A 21,108-nucleotide genomic window follows, 5' to 3' on the forward strand; every position below is an offset into this window, starting at 1 on the left:
TCCTTCACCGATCACCCCTACGACCTATCACCCCCTATGACCTATCACACTTTATGACCTATCTGTTACGCCCGTTTTTTTATATAAAGAAAACTTCATTTAACTTATATAGATAGATATGTATACAGTAAATACATATCTATTCAAGTTATTACAAAACAGAAAAAATTACAAATTTTGGCATGACATCATCGTAAAGTTGACAACCAATACTCATTATTTGAGCATCGAATACCTATTAACCCCCTAAAAATAAAAACTGCTTACAAGCAACCAAACATATTTGACATGACTCGGTTTTACGACCCCATGGCCAAACTTAAAGAAATCGACACATTAAGTTCGTAAAATATGGGCTAGTAATGTAACAAGTATAATATACTCGGCTGTAATTTAAAGATAACACTTGCGTAAGCCTTCTGCAAGTGCTCATCCACGGCTATGGCTTCTTAGGGCTCATCCTTTATGGTTGCTCATTACTAACGCCAAATCCATTTGCACCTACAACATTTATAAATAAAAGAATAAGCATATCGCTTAGTAAATATATAGAAAGTAAGCACATGAATGTTCTGCATTGTATAAACTTTGTATATATGATACTGCTTGATATTGACTGCAAGTACAATCTGTCAGCTGCTTAATTATATGGACCAGACTACACGTATATAGCCAACCTCCATATAACCCTATATGTCCGCTAAACAAAATATGGACATCATATCATTCTGAAATTATACTGCTCATGATATAGACTGCAAGTATAATCTGTCAACTCCTCAATTATATGGACCAGACTACACGTATATAGCCAACCTCCATATAATCCTATATGTCAAACAAAATATGGACATCATATCATTCTGCATATATATTATACTGCTCATGTATTATAGTGAGGTACATTATACAACTATATGCACAAACGGGTAAAGTGATGTCCTCTAATGGTCCAACGTCAACTTGCATGTATTCATATAGTCCGCACATTAAACTTGTGATCTCAAATTTACATCACACAACTGACATAATGATCACGGTATAAACAATAACATCAAATAAACACTTGCACCATCATATATATACCTAGCACATCACTCAACTCACATAATGATCACAACCATCATATACACAACTTACATAATGATCACAATGCAGATAATTATATCAAATAAACGCTCCCCTCATAATTATATCAAATAAACGCTCCCCTCATAAAATATCCAGCTCGCACATTGTTAGTCTAATGACCATCTTAGCTAACCCATTGCTGATCTAATTAACATTCCAACTAATGCACCAATTGATTCAATACCATAGTCATATCTACACATGAAATATCAACAATTAGAATATTGCCAACCGCATAATTATCAACTGCGACTTGATAATAATGGTTATTATTCAAGTAAATGCCTAGACCGCAAATAAGTCATACTACTAGTAACAGTTAATGCTTACTTATTTAACCACCATATATCATTTAATAATGAAACTTTTATTGCTAATGAATAAATCATCGCAATACCTGGCATACTCTTATCAGTAACTGCAAGTTTTCACTACCACGTCTTATATATTATCATAACTAACATTTAAACGAATTATCAGATTACTACACATAACTACTTATTAAAGTCTGTCATATCACTGCCAACGTATTACACCCGTTCAATTGCTCGGTTCTTAAAAAGGTATCAGAACAGCAAACAACACATGTACATAACAATTCAAACAATAAAACAATTACAGCAATATTCAACCGTGTAATCATATGAAATCCCTTACTCGCATGTAATCTAATTTCATATGATCACCTGCCAGTTTAAGTTCTATATACTCTCACCTGTAGCCCTGCTATAGCATAGATTTGTATTCCTCTAAAACCATGGTTACCTATAATCAATTCCATATAAATCATCAATATTGAGACATATTGTCTTTTTTTTTCCCAATCCTTCCCAACCCAATTATTTTCAATTCCTTATCATTATGTCACATAACGTGACACAAAAACTTATCATTATGTCACATAACGTGACACAAAAACTATCTCCAAATCTTATCAAATTATTAACATATGCTTCTTAGCTGAGCCCAGATACTAAGTAATTAATATGGACCCAAACAGTCACCCTTTCTTGACCTAAAATATTTTTATATAACTATTAATTAAACTAAAAAACTAGAAAATAATACCTTAAAAGAATGATAATCAAACCCTATAATTAATTAGAAATGATTTGGCATATTTAATTTGGCCCGAAATCCGCTTTTCCTCTTCTTTTTCTTCGCGTTCCTTTCCTGGCAGACAATACCTTCGCTTTAAGTTTTCTTTCGGCCGACTTGGTTTCTTTTTGGATAAAATGATCATCTTGATCACATATATATTATACATTGATTTAATTTCCAATTTATACTTTAAGTCCCTCATTTCTTTCATCCTTTCAATTTAAGTCCTTTTTCATCATCGCAATTTAACTCTTTGAGTCTCAGACATTTAATCATACTTTCTTTTAAAATACTAGATCTTCCATTTAATTTATATGACCTTTTAAAAATATCATAATATTACGGATTTTGGGGTGTTACACTATCACCCCCAGTAGCTACCCCTTATTGATACCCGAAAGTGTGAAACCCGTATCGTATCAAATCAGAAAAAAACCGGTCACATGTATGATCTATCACCCTTTATAACCTATTACCTCCTATGACCGATCATATACTATGACCTATCATCCCACTAGCTACCTCTTATTAATACCCAAAAAGGCGAAGCTCATACCGTATCAAATTTTTTTTGAAAGTATATCGAATGACAAAGAACATGAAATTTTAAGAACACACAGATAATTTTCATAATTTAGCGATTTACGGTTTTTGAAATAAAAGATTTTGAATGAATTAAAGAAATAAAATGATTTATGGAGGAGAGAGAAAAAAAAATGAGTGACTGAGATTTAAGGATAAAGAATAAAACAAATGGCTAAGATTTAGTCTCTTGGTCTGTTTTTTTATCACTTGGTATTAAATTAACTCAGTCCTTGCCTCCCTTATTACTTGTACACTATATATGTCTTATCATTTGAAATATTTACACTACCCTCTTCACATCAATTACCTACATTAATTCACACCGCCACATCCACCACCAATTGCAACATCACCACCAGTCAACGCCACTGTCACACCATCACCGCCAAAAGACAAAACTGTTCCTATGGCATAAAAGTTGGCAGAGACGAAGTGAACTTATTTTACCTCTAATTTACCTATGATACACTCATCCTGGTCATTGGTCTCTTATCAACACTCAAAGCTTTGTTGAAAATCAATTTGCTTCAATCCTTTCATGTTTTACTTGGATTTTACTTGTCTTCCGGATCAAAAATCAATTTCTCTAGCCGTAAACTCTTTGGTATCGGTGTACAAACAAAAAGTTTGATAGTTTTGCTTCACTCCTTTCTTATCAAGCTTCAAAATTACCTTGTAATTACCTTGGTCCACCACTAAGTCAAAACATGAAAAAAGTCTCGAGTTGGTCTCCCATTTTTAGTTAGTTTCATTCAAAGTTATCCAATTGTAGAGCCTCTAATCTCCTTCGTGGGGTTTGTCTAACATGAAAAATCAATTTGGTGCTCTACCAAAAAGTCTCGAGTTGGTCTCCCTCTTGGTTCTCCTTCAACTAGTCGCGGAAAAATCACCAAAATCTGAAAATTTCTTTCCAATACCAATGCAACTTTGATATTTACACAATCTTTTGTTCATTTTCAAAAAAAAAAATTAGCCCAATATCAGTTTTAATTATCGATGGGCCTGGTTTCAGCCCATCAAACCTATTCGCTTACCCCTTTGAGATTGAACAACATAGTATAGCAAAAAATTGATGGATAATTGAATTTACCCACCCGTTCAAGTGTTATAAACAGAAACATCGACTTGCATTTGTCTCGATCAATGCCCTATTTGTAATGATGGTGCTGAGTCGACTTTTCATTTTCTTTTTTTTTAGTGCCAATTTGCAATTAAGATTCGAACCAAGTAAAAAAACTGGGCAAATGACATGAAATTTGACAAAGTAAAGGCTTCTCACTTCGATGTTGTTGTTATGGAATATTTGGAAAAATCTGAACTCAGTTTGCTCCGAAGTTCGTAGACAAGAAATCCAATGTATACATCTTCTTTGATATCGTATTGTTCTTATGTATTTTAGTTGGATTAGAGATAGGTCTGGACATTGTTATGTATTTGTACGATAAAAAAAAAATCAAATGTCACAAAATTATGAAATTTACGATAATTAATTTAGCTTGCTCAAATTTGGAATATCAAGTGATTGACATCGACCATACTCATGCAATTTTTATTTTACTTTTTTCTGATGGGTCTAATAAAATTTGTTGTCGATCATTGGGTGATAAGTTCTTAATGATTAAAGGATCATAGATCGAAACATGTCTCCTAGTATGTAACTTTCTCGGTTTCTATAAATATTTATATAAAGGGCGATCGAATTCTCTTTACCAAAAACAAAATAAAACTTTACTTGCAAAGTGCAAACAAATGCGCGCATACACTTAGTGACGAAGTCATATTAAGCATGAGAAGGGGCAAGGTGTACCCTAAGAAAACTAGGAACAATAAAATATATCTATATCTATTCAACGGGTTTCGATGAGTTTATAGCATGTATCCAACTGCCTTACCATATAGGATTTAATTCATGAGACGTATATAAGATATTAAATACACGAATTAATGATCACCAAAAGCGAAAAATAGTAAACAAAACATGCTAAAATTTTTATTGAAGAAAACCAACTTAAAAGTTCAATATTCAGGGTACATAATTCATACTCATCTAAACACGGTATATATAGACTAACCATGACATGTTAGACTATAAACTAGGATCCCACTAATTATCTAAACACATAATTTAGATGAACACAAATAAGGAAACTATTAACTAATCTTATTTGAGTTAATTTTGACTACTCTTCAATAATCCTTATTGTAGTGGAACCTGATCCACGCATCAAGCCATAACCAAGCTCAGTAAATTCGCCAACAAGTATGACCAAAACGATTATAATCGAGTTATTCACCGAATCGTTTCGTTCTCAATTTGGTTTGACTCAATTTGTACGAGTTTGACAACTATGGTTAGCCCCTTGTATTTTTACTTCTTTATCCACGTTTAACATGAACTCAACGAATTTACTTTACGGTCGAGTTTATTCGGCTTTGATTAAAACCCAATTTGATGTGACGGCCAACAACATTTATCATTTACGTATAAGTTTGGATACATTTCTTAACATCTAGTAGTTCAAGTTAGTGAATATAGCCACATATGTCACTTCGAGCAGTAATACTAATTTTTATTTCAACAAGACAAACACTTATCGACCTGGTTATTTAATTCTATGTCGACATATATTTCTTATTTACAAGTTGACCTTAACATATATGGCCCAACACATAATGGGTTAAGTACGGAATAATACTATTACTATTATCATTAATAGTAGATATCAAAATATCTAAAGTAGTTGGATACTACTCAAAATAAAATTATCACAAGTGTCGACCACTTCACATCAATAACACAATTACTTGCTAAAATTAAGTTTTTTGAGTAGTATCCTTCATATACTTATCGATGGTCTTGAGTGTTCATGCGTTGTCTCGAAGTGAACTAGCTAGGGGAAAATTTGGAAATTATCAAGACAACTAGTGCTAGATCATTATTAATTCATGGTTGAAAAAGATACGAAAAGCAGATTTAAATTCATTTAAAGTTATTCATTGTATAAAGAAAAGAAGGACGGACAACTTGATCAAATTTTGGCTCTTTTAGTATGCACAACCATAGTTGTTGAGTCGTAATTTTCGAATCGATTCGAAAACATGAATTTTTGACTCGTGACTCGGAACGTAACTCGACTCGTAAAAGTCATGACATTATATATATTATATATATATATATGACATTTTTAAACAAAATATAAGTTCATTATCTTGATAAATTTATCAAAATATTACATATTCAATAGTTTTAAATCATAAACTTACAATTTATCTCCATATTCGCAATAAAAAGGTCAAAATTACATTGATAATACACAAAATAATGTAGCAATAAATATACTAATAGATAACTGTAGTATCAAACTACAATAGTTATAAGTTGCGACTCGTGACTCGGTCTAAGTTCACAGAGCGACTCGTAAGAGTCTGAACAAAAACGAGTCATCCATTGAGTCAACTTGTTTTTGGTATAAATCGACTTGACCCGTGACTCGTAAGAGTTTAATAATTATGTGCACAAGGCACCCGACCCATATAGTACTAAAATGTAATACTTCAATATGGGTCAATGGGTGGTCGCTGTTTAGATAAGTTTAATAAAGCGTTTACAAGGGTTCATAGCTTGGTCTAGACATGTGTGATAGGATGGTCATTAAGACTACTGGTTGTTTACTGGGATGTCATATATAATGATCTGTCATGTGTGTATATTTAATAGTAGTAGGCTAAGTCATTATTATGTGGTGACCCTATACTTATGATAGTTTTTCTATTTTATCAAATTAAGAAAAGGGCTATTTAACAAAGATAAATCTTCATAATAAGATAATTTAAATTAGAGTACGACCAAATCATGATCATCCTTATTTATAAAAAGGTTCTCAAAGATGCCTAACCAATCTCAGTTTGGGCATTAAAACATCAAAAATGAGGCACCAAATGCATCAGCCGCTATATGCCTACACTTTTTCAATAATTCAAATCGTTTTTACATTATCTCTTAAGAGTCTTCGTATTCTAATAGTCCCAATATGTGATTATGGAGAAATTTTTAATGTCATCTCCATTCTCTAATGTTCAATAATTATTCCATCCCGGTTTTTCATTTTTAAACCGAAAAAAATTAGATTTTGGATTGTATGAACGGTTTAACACATGTAAGTTGAGTTGGTTCATTGAAAAGGCCTAAAATAATTATTCTTGTTTTGTTCTTGGAATTTAGAAATACGATATTTCTTGACAGTTCGAGATTGTATGTAATTTGAATTTTGTTTCATTTATAACAACGTTTGTATTAAATTAAAGACTTAAAGTGGCTGCCTGCTTCTATATATACTAAATATATCTTACGCCATAAGCTCGATAATTAAATATTCAAAATATTGATTTCATGCCTAATACAATTTTTCAAAGCTCCTAAAAACATGATTAAAAGACCATGAACCATTCTTAACACAACAATTTCAACAAATAAACTAAAATAAGTTCTCTTCCATCAATAACCTTTTTTTCTCCATAGGTCGTCGGCACTTTTAAACTGACATACTATTATACCAACCGACACATCCTTCCCTATATAAAGGTTCGAATAATTCAAGGTCAAAATGTTCTACACATATGAACACATCGATCACATTATGGCACATGCGCCTGTGTTCTCATCACTAAAAGCAGTGGTATAGCGAACCTCAATTGAGCTAGCACGGGCCAAGGATTGGTCTTGATTGTAACGTACATACCCGGCTGGTGCCCTTTTGTCATACACACCCTGAGCGTAAGGGTGACCTACCATTTCGTATGGCATGTAAGGCCAAAGCTCGACCTTCTTGCCTGTTCTGAAAGCCACACGAGAGACAACCTTATGCGGTTCAACATACCCGGTCACTGTGAGCTTATGTTGCCTTGGCTCGATGTTCACGGATGTCACACCCCTCATTCCTTCAACTGATCTCCTTACTTTTCTCTCGCAGCCTTCACAATCGATCTTGACTCTAATCACGACAGTCTATACCATATACATCATAAATGATTAAAAAGTTCGACCATGTATTTTGCAATCTTAGTAGATACAATTAAAATTAAAGCTGTATAGGTGTATTAAAAAATTTAAAAAGTTTTGAAATGTTTAATGAGAAATTGAGAATATGAACATGTTAAAATTGATAAATTGTCCTAGTGAATAACAATTCGCGATTATGAGTATATAAGTTTTTAACTTATTGAACCATATAGAGTAATAATGCCAATTTGCTACAAGAATGTGACCTTCTACACATCGAAATTGAGATGACCCAACCCAAAGGACTTGTGTCATCCTTGATGTTAAAAGGCCCACTTGATTTCCAAAATATCCTGAGTTTGTTGGTAGGACTATAATGCCTAAAAGCATTAAAGTCTCTTCAATAATTCAATGACTTTCGAAAATATAACTTCAATTTATCATCTATCTGAATCGGAAAGGTCAGTGAGAAATTTGATTCAAAATTTATACGAATCACATATATTTATCAAATGGACATGCATCTATAGAAATTAGAAAATATTCAAGATTTTCGTATGAACTTAATTAGTATGTAAATAAAGCATAAAGAATATTTTGGTTCGAAAATATCTCAGAAATCAGAATCATCATACTCGTAATATAATATTCAATATATTGCAGTACTAAACGGTGTTTGAGAAATACTCTTTATCAAGCTATTAGATAAAACAAAACAAAGAAAACATATATATTCACTTAGTGGAGAATTGTACGAAAAGCAAAATCAAGAATGGAAATCTTTATTGATGCCACAAGATGACAAAAGAACATGCCCATACAATATCTTTGTTATGTACAATGAAAAGTTTTAATTTCATGAGAAGGTAATATTTGGAAATTGGTAAAGCATTAAAATATTAAAGTACTTTACAAAGACGTGCTAAAATGTTGAAGGACACGATCGATAAGAGAAAGGTACATATATATATATATTCTAATTTTAAAATACCTCAAATAATACACTAAACTATCTCAGGCGAGCATTGAACCTTGGTTTATTCCAAGAGACAAGAGACCATAGTTGTCGACTCGTAACTTTTGACTCGACTCGAAAACTTGATTTCTGACTCGTGACTCGAAACGTGACTCGACTCGTAAGAGTCCGGACATTTATATATACTACATAATAGTGTATAATTATATATATGTGACGTATTTATAAACAAATTCTAAGTGGATTACTTTAATACATTACCAAAATATTACATACTCGATACTTTTAAGTCATAAACTTACAGATTATCTCCAAATTCGTACTAAAAGAATAAAAAATACATATATAACACACAAAATAATGTAATCATAAATATGATATATAATAGATAACCATATTATCAAACTACAACAGTGATAAATTTACGACTCGTAGTGACTCGTTTCAAATTCACACCGCGACTAAGAGTCAGGAGAAAAATGAGTCACACAACGAGTCGCCTCGTTTTCGGTCCAAATCGACTCGACTCGTAAGAGTCGACTCGTGACTCGTAAGAGTCTAACAACTATGCAAGACACTATGCTAAATAAGCTAAACCAATTACCCCAAATAGAATAATAACGTCTCCCAAAAAAACTTATAAGCAACATCTTTTCTAATGGTAAACCAACATGAAATCAGTTGATTATAAAATAGGATAGGAAGTATTTACCTGCAATTGTTTGTTTCTGTGATGTCTGTGAGTTGCACCTGAGCAATCAAACATGTTTGAGAGATGATCTAGAGCCCCCATTATATGTTCTTGGTTTATGTTGCAAAGAGAAACAGAGAGATAATTATTGATTCTTTTGTATAGAATTTACACTTGTTTGGCTCTGTTATTTATAGTGGCTTTACTAGTTATTTGTTGCCCCCTTATATATTTATATTTAGCCCTTAATATTCATATATTTGCACTACGGTCCATATCTATATTACATATGGTTATTTGCAATAAAATTAAGGGTTTAATCACTAGATAACCAATGTGTTTTACCTCATGTACATAGTTGCCCCTTAAACTGAAATATTGATATGTATTACCTACTTACTTTTCTATTTTGTACATAGTTAAACATTTTTGACCTAATTACCTATAATAACAGGTTAACTCTGTTTTTTTTATAAATATAAATTCATCATTTTTTTTTCTAATATTTACGAAAGAATTTGATCCCCCTGCCACAACTCACAAACCAAATTCATTGTCAACTTTTACCTTGTTTTCTTAAAAAAGAGCGCTTTTCACATAGTTAAGGGCCGACCATTTCTTGGTCTTTTTGGCCGGATTTCTTGTCGGTTTTTCATTCAATTTGTGAATTAAGCCAATATGACCAATCATATTCTTAGGACATTGAGGCAAGTCGAATGTATGTACAATCAAAATATTGAGATCATCCTCCTCTAATTCGAATTAATAATAAAAAAATGATTTCCCTCCTTTGAAGTGTCGGAAATTGATAAAACCACCACACAGCCACCACCGAATCCGACCACTATTCAGGGTAATTCCAATCTTGAAAAGGAAGGAAAGAGGGAAATTAAGAGTGGGCCATCATCAGTTTGTCGAGATTCTGTTCGGAAAAAGATTAAGGTCATTTTATAAATAAAAAAAATTGTGATGAAAACCATAATTCAACAACCGCCGCCGTACAACAACCATCGGACACCACATGGTCAGTGGATGACCACCAACATGTTCCTTCGAGTGCGGCTAAAGGTTTGGAATTGGGTGTCTATTCGAAGTTTGAACAGAAAAAGATACTTTGAGTGGATGCAAGTTGTATTTACCAATCAACATATGATCGTAGGAGTGGCAAATTGAACATTGATGATAATGATAAATATGTAAGAAAGATTCAGGTATAAGATAAGAGAAGCAGGTAAAAACTTGATGAATTTAGGAATCTAAAAAAACAAACAAAGAGTTTACCCGTTATTACAGGTAACCAGGTCAAAAATGTTTAACCATGTACAAAATAGAAAAAGTACGTAGGTAATACATATCAATATTTTAGTTTAAGGGGCAACCATGTATATGAGGTAAAGTACATTGGTCATCCAGTGATTAAACCCTAAAAATAATTGGATAAATTACAAATTTCATCCCTGGGTTCGGTCACAAATTGCAAGTTTCATCCCTAACTTCACAAATTTAATTACAAATTTCATCCCTAGCTTTCGTGTTCTCTCAACACTTTTGGTCCAAACCACTAACAGCCATTAAAAATGAATTACAAATATCGTCCTTGTGTTCGAAGATTTGAAGGGATGTTGAATCGCGTGGTGGGGAAGCCGGGTATTGGTGGTGGTGATGAATCTTGATCGGATTTAAGTTCCACTTGCACGGTTCGACCATCTTTAGAAGCACCGAAATGTCTGGGATGTTGCGTTTCCTTTTCAAAACGTCAAGGAAATTGATACACCACGAAAACGTTTCCAAGCCATTCTCTTGGTGGGAAGTCCGGTATTGGTGGTGGCGACGGATGTTAGCCGGATATATATACATATTTACATATATATCACAGCATATATATATATATATATATATGTCTTGGAAACGTTTTTGTGGCGTATCCATTCCCTTAGGGTTTCGAAAAAGGAACGACATTCTCCCAGACCTTTCAGCGCTTCAGAAGATAATGGAAGCAAGCAAATGGAACCGAAATCAGGCCAAGATCTATCACCACCACCAATACCAGACTTCCCCACCACCATTTTCGACATCCCTTTAAAACTTCAAACAAAAGGACACAATTTGTAATTCATTTATAATGGTCGTTAGTGGTTTGGACCAAATGTGTTAATAGAGCACGAAAGTCAGGGGCGAAATTTGTAATTTCTAGAAGTTAGGGATAAAACTTGTAATTTGCGGCCAAACCCAAGGACGAAGTTTGTAATTTATCCAAAATAAATTTGGATGGAGATTCCCTCAAGTTACTTTCAACTTGAGGGGTCAAATTAAGAGTTTCTTAGCCCTTAAATGAAATTCAAGGGTTAAGATGATAATCCCTCTATCTCTCTACGTGAACCATCTTCCTATTCCCCTCCTCCGAACCAACACATCCATTGAACTGACCACTTTAACCAATGAGTCGGTCTAATTGACTTGTTTAAAAGAAACATCTTGTGGTAATAAAAATCACCTACCCGTTTATCTCTCCTAATTTTAACATAAATTATATTTATACTAATGGGATAAATATCTTGCAATGTAACAAACTTCAGACGAATGTCTATAGTGAAAAATAACTAAAGTTGTGTTCGTTGTATGTAATAACTTTCAAATCTTGTCTATTGTATGTATTCGACCAATCAAATCCTACAAGTAGCAGTTTATGTGGTTGCCTCATATACTCGAATACATACGATACACAGAATTTAAAAGTTATTACATACAATGAACACAACTTTAGTTTTTTCGTACTATAGACATTCGTCCAACGTTTGTTACATTACAGGATCTTATCCCTATACTAAATGCACAAAATAACAATAAACTCATACACTATGGGTATGTGTTGATGACAATTATATATAGTAATAGTATTTAGGGTTGAATATGCTTTAAATCTTTAATAATAAGGACATACAAAAGCCTTTAACGGCTTCTTCATTCGAAAACACCATTAGAGAAAACTTAACAATGAAGATAATGTGTTAGTCACTTAGTCTTTTATTGTTCGAGTGTTTTGCGAAAATAAGTAAGGATGTTTAGCTTATAAACATAGCTATCAATATCAATATCTATATAAATATTAAAAGAGTAGGAATTCTAGCTTTCTAAATCATTCTTCAAACTCAAAACTATTTTAAAAAATTGCCACGTAGGATTTATCTTACGTGTCATCTCCATGTTTTTTATCTTACAAGTATAATATATCATCGATTGAATTGATACACTTATGCTTAATGAATTGTTTGTGCTTAATGAATTGTACAGTTAATACAATATTCAATCTTATTTTATTTATAATGTTTTATGTATCTATATTTTAATCAAATTGAAGTAAATAAATTAATTTTAAAATTATCTCGTATCGCGTGGAGACAAAATGAGAAAAAAGGAAAGAAAGTATATCGACATCCGAACCAAACACGTCCACTTAACATCATTTTTTTTTTTTTTTTTTGAACATGTCCACTTAACATCTAACATTCCAATATTTCATTGAATAATAATTGGCGATGATGGATAAGTTTTTAACTTATCGAGTGATATGGAGACGAGTAATGCCATTTTGCTACCAATTGAAAGTTACAAGAATGTGATCTTCAAAACATTAAAATGAGATGTATATTTTTATGTAAGTAAGTAACTGCTCAGTGCCATCTTTCGTGGGTTTTGAGCCCCAATACCTCGACGGTGTATGGGGGAAATTAAGATGTAGGTAGATCTTACCTCTACCTAAGTAGAGAGGCTGCTTCCAGTTTCTACTTAAATGGTAGAAAAGGCCCTCCAACCTTTGCATAGAATGAAGATCGAACCCATGACCTCTGTCACCAGATGTATATTTTTATTTATGCTGCCGAAACCTTAACACTAAAGGGCCCTTTGTTTTCTACCCATAATACGTTGATGTCAGCCTTTTGTTTTTTAGTATTATATTTTTTGTTAACTAATCGATCAAGATTTCTTTGTACACGCCTTATTTCTTTGTACACGCCTTATGTAAATGTGCAAACTCTTACAGGTACAATTAACGAATAATGATAACACTAAATTATCTATTTGTTCACTTTTATTATTTATTTGAGAAGACTTTCACAAGATAAAGAACCAACTTGAAAAAGAAGAGATGATAAGTACAAACTACAAAGTATATTAGAGCATCCATGGACATTTAGTATTATTCGATTGGTCAATTAAATTTCGTATAATACGAGCATTGTATCCGCGTAATGCGGCGGCAGTAGTGGGGGAAGGCAGTCTAGTAGTGTCAGTAATGGTACTATTCGTGGTGGTGGCGGTGTCAAGTGGTGTAGGTTGATGTAATTGTGATGGTGGAAAGTTTTAGAAGATAAGAGCTTAAATTGTTAATTATTAAAATAAAGGTTTAGAGTGTAAATTATGCACTCCGTCCAGCCTGCATAGGCAAGAGACTGGTACCGGTTTGAACATCATTCCGACCCTCCGGTACCGATAGGGTAGGGAACAACTTGGGGATAGTGGTGTCGAATTCGCTGCCTATCTATTCGACCGTTACACAATAATATATATTAATGGGGCCCACTAGCAACGGATTCTTCTCTCTTTTCTTCCTTTTTTTCTTTTTCTTTTCTTCTTCTTTGTTCTTTCTATTCGTTCACTGCCTTTCTTTGTTTTTTTTTTCTTTCATTTAAAACAAGAAATCATCCACCAATACCACACAAAATCACTACAATGAATCGAGGGAAAGGCAATACAAAACGTAATGAACGCGATTACGCTCAACTGCCAAAACGCCGTAGAATGAGGATAAAAAGCGAATTCGGGAGGAGAAGATTCAGATGCAGAAGGCGATGATGAATAGCTATATGGCGGCGGAGGAGGCTAGGAAAAAACGGGAGGAGGAGATGACACGGATGGTCCAAAGTCAACAACGACAGAATGCGATGGAGTTAGTCATCAAGCCGCACGATCACCTCACCAGGCCGATGTTGTAGATGGTTTTGGCGCAGAAACGCGCCATTTGTGCGAAATACGGATGGTCGATGCCTTAGTTTATGTTGTTTATGTTTTTGTTATTTGTGTGTTTGAATAATACTTTATGTGTTTTGTTTATGTATTTTAATGGTATTTTTAATTTATCGAATAAAATGTTTTAATTATTATTTGATTAAAAAAATAGAAAGTAAATTAAATAGAAAAAGATGGGGAGACACTTCTAGCATTAGGAAGCGGACAAAGAGGAGAAAAAAAATCAGGGAGGGGAGAGGTGGGGGAAGGGCGAGGCGCTCCCCCACCCTAATGGGGAATCATGTGTACAGCGTGTTGTACAAATTTTGGGTATTGTAAGTTTGTTTTCATGGGGTATTCATAGATACTCATAGGAAAAAAATTTATATGCTATTAACAACACCATTGTTGCCCTCACACAATTTTTCTTTGTAACCTCACAAATGATGAAATAAATTCCCCCTCCTCCCTTCTCTTTCCGGGTGGCGGAAGGAGATTAAATGATGTTGATAGTATTTAGTCTAACCCTATTTATAAAACATGAAGGTTGATTTTGTGACTTAACTTATTTATTGTTTTTGGTAAATGGTGTATTTATTATAAGGGAATAAAATATGAGACTGTTAGGCATCTAAGTTAAGTGAAAAAACCCTCACATCTTATTTTTTAAATCATAAAAAAGGGGGCCAAACGTCTATTCAAAATTATAAAAAACTAGTGCTCAGAACCATCCATTGGACGAGTAGTCTCAAGATATATAAATCTTATAATAATTGTGAAACAAAAAGTGTATGACCAATATCACAACTTAATAAATACGTAAGATAAAGAATAAACATATGAAAACTAACTCCATATAAATATTGATTCCACTTTACCCTTTGTTTTCAACTTTAGTTGAATAAAAAGAGAAACAAAAATTGTTTACTAATATCACAACTTAATCAATACGAAAGTTACAGAAGAAACATATGAAAATTAGCTCCATATAAATATTGATTCCAGTTTATCATTTTTTTTCCAGCTTTAGTTATGTAACACCCATCATTTAAAAATAAGGATTTCCAAAAAAGTTCGCCTAACGGCGTCAAAGAAAGCGGAATAAACTTTTAAAAGTCCAAACTAATAAATTCTGTTTGGTTTATTCATTAAATGGTGTTACTTGCCATATCGTTGAAACAAGTCTAAATAGAAATCTATCGGTAACCCAACATAAAACAACCGATCACAAACCAATACAAGTCATAAACATCTTAACATAATTCAAAGGTCTAAAATGAGCAGCCACTATGGGTAAACTATGGTAATCATCAAGCAATCTACCCATGCCTCACTCTTTATTCTTGAACACTCATAAACTTGCTAAACCTGAGGGAACAACAAATTTCAAAAAACAAGTGTTAGCTAATGAGTTAGCTAAGTAAGATACCACTTGATCTCACTCTCGAATCAACTAAACGAAGATGAAATCGAACAAGGAATTGATTACGACAATGGGGAATGGTTAGGGCTCAAAGAGAAAAGGATAATATGATTAATTAGAAACTAATGACCTGCTCCAAGACCCTAATCCCGTTTTTGAGTTTCCGCCTATGTCAAAACTAGTCTCTAGGCTTCCTTATGGCTCATATTTAGCTCAAAACACCTATGGGAAATACTTACAACACATTAAACACTTCAAGCACATCAAAAGTCATATAAAACATATCTTAAACACTTTAGCACATCAATCATTAAGGCACTAAAGCCTTACATGGATAACACATTAAACACATATAGTCATTAAATCTTTTAAAAACTTGACAGACACGTAATATTGACTTAACGACTCAAGTCAACCGTTAAATAAAAAGTTTGGGATGTTACAAGTTAAAAAAAAAAAGAAACAAAAAGTGTAGATAATTTGAAAACACACATATCAATTCATCAACAAAGACCATCTCGAACGTTTTAATTTTTTTCGGTTTGTTCTACTCCGAAACAGTTCATATATGCACAACACGGAGTCATCGATGATGGTTAACATGTGTTGGCTTAAGATCTTCAAGATGAGCTAATGTGGTCTGATTTTTTGTTGTTGTTGAAGAAGAAGACATAATGAACCTATAATGGACAACTAACTAAATTAAAAGGGATAATAATAACAATAACAATAACATAAGAATTCAATATTAAATAATAATAATAATAATAATAATAATTAAATATGAATAAAGTATATAAATAAGAAAACCTTTTTGGTAGTCGATATGTGAGGGTTTTTTCTAGGTAGTATATATACAAATAATAAAAATAAAGATTTTTTTACAATTTCTTTTGAAAGATCGGCCACTTTTTATCAAATAAATATTAAAAATAAAGGATTAATAGGGAGAGAGTATTAAGCTAAAGGAGGGGGATCAGGGGTGCCAAGTGTACTCCACCCCCTCTTTTAATTAGATTATACTGTAGATACATTAGTATGTGAGGAGTTTTTCATCTAAGTTAAGTACATAACAACCTCTTCCTTACTTTTCCCATTTATTATAAGTACATTTACTTATAGTAGTACCTAATTTTCCATACTTAATTTTAATGTTAGAATGATAAAAATATGAAATTAATAACATCCATCCATATAATATCTCGAGTTGTCGGTTGGACTATAATAATGTTTAGATGCATTTAAGCATCTTCAAAAATTTTTTATTTTTATTTTTTTGAACATTAAAAAGCATCTTCAAATAGTTCATTGACTTCCCAAAACATTATTTTATAATTTATTAATTTTAAGCACATATCTATACTATTTTATAAAAAAATAGTTCAATGTTAAAAGTTATATAAAGGAAAATGTCTAAAACATCCTTAAATATTATGCTACATTATCAGTCATTTATCTTTTAAAATATATTCATTAACCATTTACATCAATTATTTTTGCATCAATTATTCACGTCACTCGACGTCGTCTCTACCACCAACAGTCGTCTCCCACCAATACACCATCGCCGCCAGGAATAGTGAATTTTAAAAACAGTGATAGAATCACCGATTGTTATTATTTTTTTTTGAAAGGTAAAATTGTTATTACTTACTCAGCAATCAAAGCGTACACGTATAATGAATACGGAGTATGTATATGTAATTGGAGCTACATCTCTAAAAGGTGCCGTTAACATAAATTTAAAGGTTTAATCTTTAATATCAAAAACTGTAACTCCTAAATTTTATATAAAAAAAATACAATTATTTACGCATGTTAACGATCATCCATAAGGCTATTATTAACAAGACACATCGTAGTATTGTAAAACGATTGAACATATTCTAATCTTATGCTTTTAAGAAGAAAAAAACTAATGCTAGTTACATATTTACATAACCTTAACATATCTTTTGTAACTAAATTACAACAAAACATTTTTAAATGACAAAACTTCCTAGGAGATAAAAGTCCATCCAACGTTGTGGTTAGACCCCGGAATGTGCAAGTCTTAATTCATCGAACCCTGCGTGGCTGCGTGTCTTTGTTGTAGCTTCAAAAACACCTGGGATATTTTCATTGTTGGCACATCTTAAAGGTGATCGAAAACTTCTTTTGCATATAGAAACAAAACGAGAGATAATGTCCGCGCGCGTGTTGCGGCGGTGAGATGGTGGGGATGATAGGTCAAGTTATAGATTATGATAGCCAAATACCTTAGTCGTACGGGCTCCGTCTTCGGATTTAAAAATTCGTCAAAAGTATATCGAATGCCATCTCTAATGAAAGAGCATGAAATTTTAAAAATACTCATACAATTTTTATAATTTATCAATATACGGTTTTTAAGAAAAAAGATTTTGAATAAATTAAAAGAATAAAATGATTTATGGATAAAAAAACAAAAAAAAAACAGTAACTTTGAAAATTTAAATTTCATTGTTGGCATGTTTCCAAGTGGTATTCTATTGTCATTAAGGGTGAGGGGCTCCCCTCCTCTTCCCGATTTTTTTTCTCCTCCCCTCCCCTCCCTTAATGCTATGAGCACCTCGCCACTTTTTTTATTTTTTTAATTATTTAATTTAAAAATTAGTTCAAATCAAAAAAAATTAAACAATACTAAAATATTTCAGTAAAATAGTATTTAAAACTATAAAATTAAACATTTTATAAACACTAAATATCAATTTAAAATACTATTAATAATAATTATGTATAGAAAACAAGAATATAAGAAAAAGACTTTGAGCCATATGATAAATAGCTTAAAATATAGGGTATAAAATATAAAATTGAATTTAATATTATATAACATATATCTCAATGTTGTCTTCTTCCTAACAACACTTGCACACACACACATACAGATATATATATATATATATAAATATGTATGTATATAGATTTTCATGGCAACTAACATAAAAAAAAAAGAAGAAAAACACAAGCAACGGTCGAAACACGGTAACAAAGGTGGAGACCAGGCCGGGGACGACCCTACCCATTTTGCTCACCGCCCAACCGGTACCGGTAACACGGGGCGGTGTTCCCCCCGGTATCGGACCAGTACCTACTTGGTGCCGGTTCCACTCCGTCCACCCTAAGATTTCTCCAAAAACACTTCCTAAAGCCCCAATTGGCCAATTGTCACTCAATTAGAAGGCGTCTTTAAGAGAATAATGGTAGCAGAGCGCCTGATTTTAACCAAATTAATGTAGATAGCATAAACCGAGTAATAAATATCCCGAAATGATAATTTTACAATTTTATGAGTGATGATTTAGAGAGACAAACAAGAAGATTAAGCATTAACTCAAAAAACCCAAATTTATTATAAAATAAAGAATAACCCAAAATCATAGTATAATAAGTGGCCTAGCCCAACTCAAAATCCATTTCCAGTCCAACTTTGATCAATTTGGTCCATTTGGATTAGAAAAATAAAAAGAAAATGTCACAAATGGTCCTTGTGGTTGTTGGTATTCACATTTTGCCCCCTGTGTTTTTTTTTGTTGCAAACAGTCCCTTAATTTTTCATTCTCATTGCTAATAGTCCCTGACACTAACTTCTGTTAGTTTCATCCGTTAAACCCCTCACATGCATACCACATGAGGGGCATTCTGGTCTATTTGTAATCACATGGACTATTTATGATAAATACATAACACTTTTCAATTAATATTTGTATTCATATATGCAGTTATATCTATATTCAACTGTATATGTAGCATATCTATCAATAATTCTCTATCTATACCTTTCTTAATCACGATCCAAAAATCCTTTAAGAATAAAACATTTGTTGTATCTGTGAGAGAGAAATATAACTTAAAAAGGTAAAAAAAAAAAAACACAAGTAATTATAGTTTTGAAAAAAATAACGAGGAGAGGAACACGAGATGGATTTCCAGATTGTTTGATTGTGGGCCACCGCAAAGGTAAGTTATTTTCTTATTACTCACTTTGTTCAATTTATGTCTCTCCGTTTTTTCTTCCGATCCATTTATTTCTCACAACCATTTGTTTTCTTCATATGTTTTATTATTACTTCATTATTTATAAAAAAAATAAATAAATATAAATAATAGCACTTATTGTAATATTGTATGCATGATCCTAGAGCCTTTATATATACCAAAGTAATCAATTTTTGGTGGATTGTTTAGTATAAATTTTTTAAATTATAATATGACTCAAAAGGTCAAAGTCAAATGCATATAATAAAGCTTTCGTAATGATTACATAGCAATGTTGTTCTCTTACATCTTCTTCTTGAAAAAGAGTAACCATCTTCATTAAAGGAAGATGGATTTATTGGGCAATCGAAACAAAGCTTCTAATACATAAAGTATTGCTGATGAGATTAGATAATTGGGATGACAACAAATGATAATTGTGGTCTTTTTTGTTAGAATCAATATATGTATATGTACTTTTACATCACTGGAATTATTAGTAGCATTATTTGATTGATTTTATATTTATCTATTTATTTGTGATACGAAATGGGATTTTAATTGTTATTGATGTTATAATTTTTTTGAATAAATACAAATTATGGTGTTCATTACATTTAATTTTTAGTTTTTCATGATGACAAAGAATTACATGATTCCCTCATTACAACAAATTTGATTAAGCTTTCGTTGTTTGTGCTTGTAAAGTTTCAAGATCCCGTATGAGGGTTCATACACGTAATAATAATGGTTTTTAATTATTTTTTTATATGTTAGATGTTCTTGTTAATATTGTACAAAGAAGATGGGGGATAGAGAAGAAGATGGGTTAGAAAGATGAACATGAGAGAGAAACAAGAATAAATGGGTCTGGAAGAAGAAGAAAAAAAAAGTGATAGATGGAGGCTTATTATGATGTGAAAGGACAGAATTACCCTCATGTGCATTGCATGTGAGGGTTTTAACGGCTAAAACTAACAGAAGTTAGTGTGAGGGACTGCAGGCAACGAGAATGGAAAACAGAATGACTGTTTGCAATGAAAAAAAAACATAGGGGGCAAAATGCGAATATCAACAACCATAGGGACCATTTGTGACATTTCCTCAAAAATAAACTACCATAAATGTGAAAAGAATAATTACATATTTTTTCAAAATGTAAATTTCAGCATATATAAATAAAATATTTATAGAAA

The 21,108-nt window shown here is 32.3% G+C and overlaps 1 protein-coding gene and 1 long non-coding RNA gene across 2 annotated transcripts; both read right to left on the bottom strand.

The window, feature by feature from the left end:
• Positions 1-231: 231 nt before the first annotated feature.
• On the bottom strand, positions 232-2,340 carry LOC122594929. Its single transcript, XR_006323152.1, has 3 exons — positions 2,200-2,340; positions 1,847-1,896; positions 232-501 (listed from the first exon to the last, which is right to left on the bottom strand). It is a non-coding gene; the product is annotated as an uncharacterized LOC122594929 (long non-coding RNA).
• A 4,836-nt stretch (positions 2,341-7,176) lies between these two features.
• Positions 7,177-9,662, bottom strand: LOC122596464 (heavy metal-associated isoprenylated plant protein 26-like). The gene is made up of 2 exons (XM_043769044.1): positions 9,505-9,662; positions 7,177-7,822 (listed from the first exon to the last, which is right to left on the bottom strand). The coding sequence occupies exons 1-2, from the start codon at positions 9,583-9,585 to the stop codon at positions 7,448-7,450; spliced, it is 456 nt and encodes a 151-aa protein (XP_043624979.1). The 5' UTR covers positions 9,586-9,662; the 3' UTR covers positions 7,177-7,447.
• Between the last annotated feature and the right edge of the window lie 11,446 nt (positions 9,663-21,108).

The sequence above is a fragment of the Erigeron canadensis genome, chromosome 4, assembly GCF_010389155.1.
Source record: "Erigeron canadensis isolate Cc75 chromosome 4, C_canadensis_v1, whole genome shotgun sequence".
NCBI classification, from domain to species: Eukaryota; Viridiplantae; Streptophyta; class Magnoliopsida; order Asterales; family Asteraceae; genus Erigeron; species Erigeron canadensis.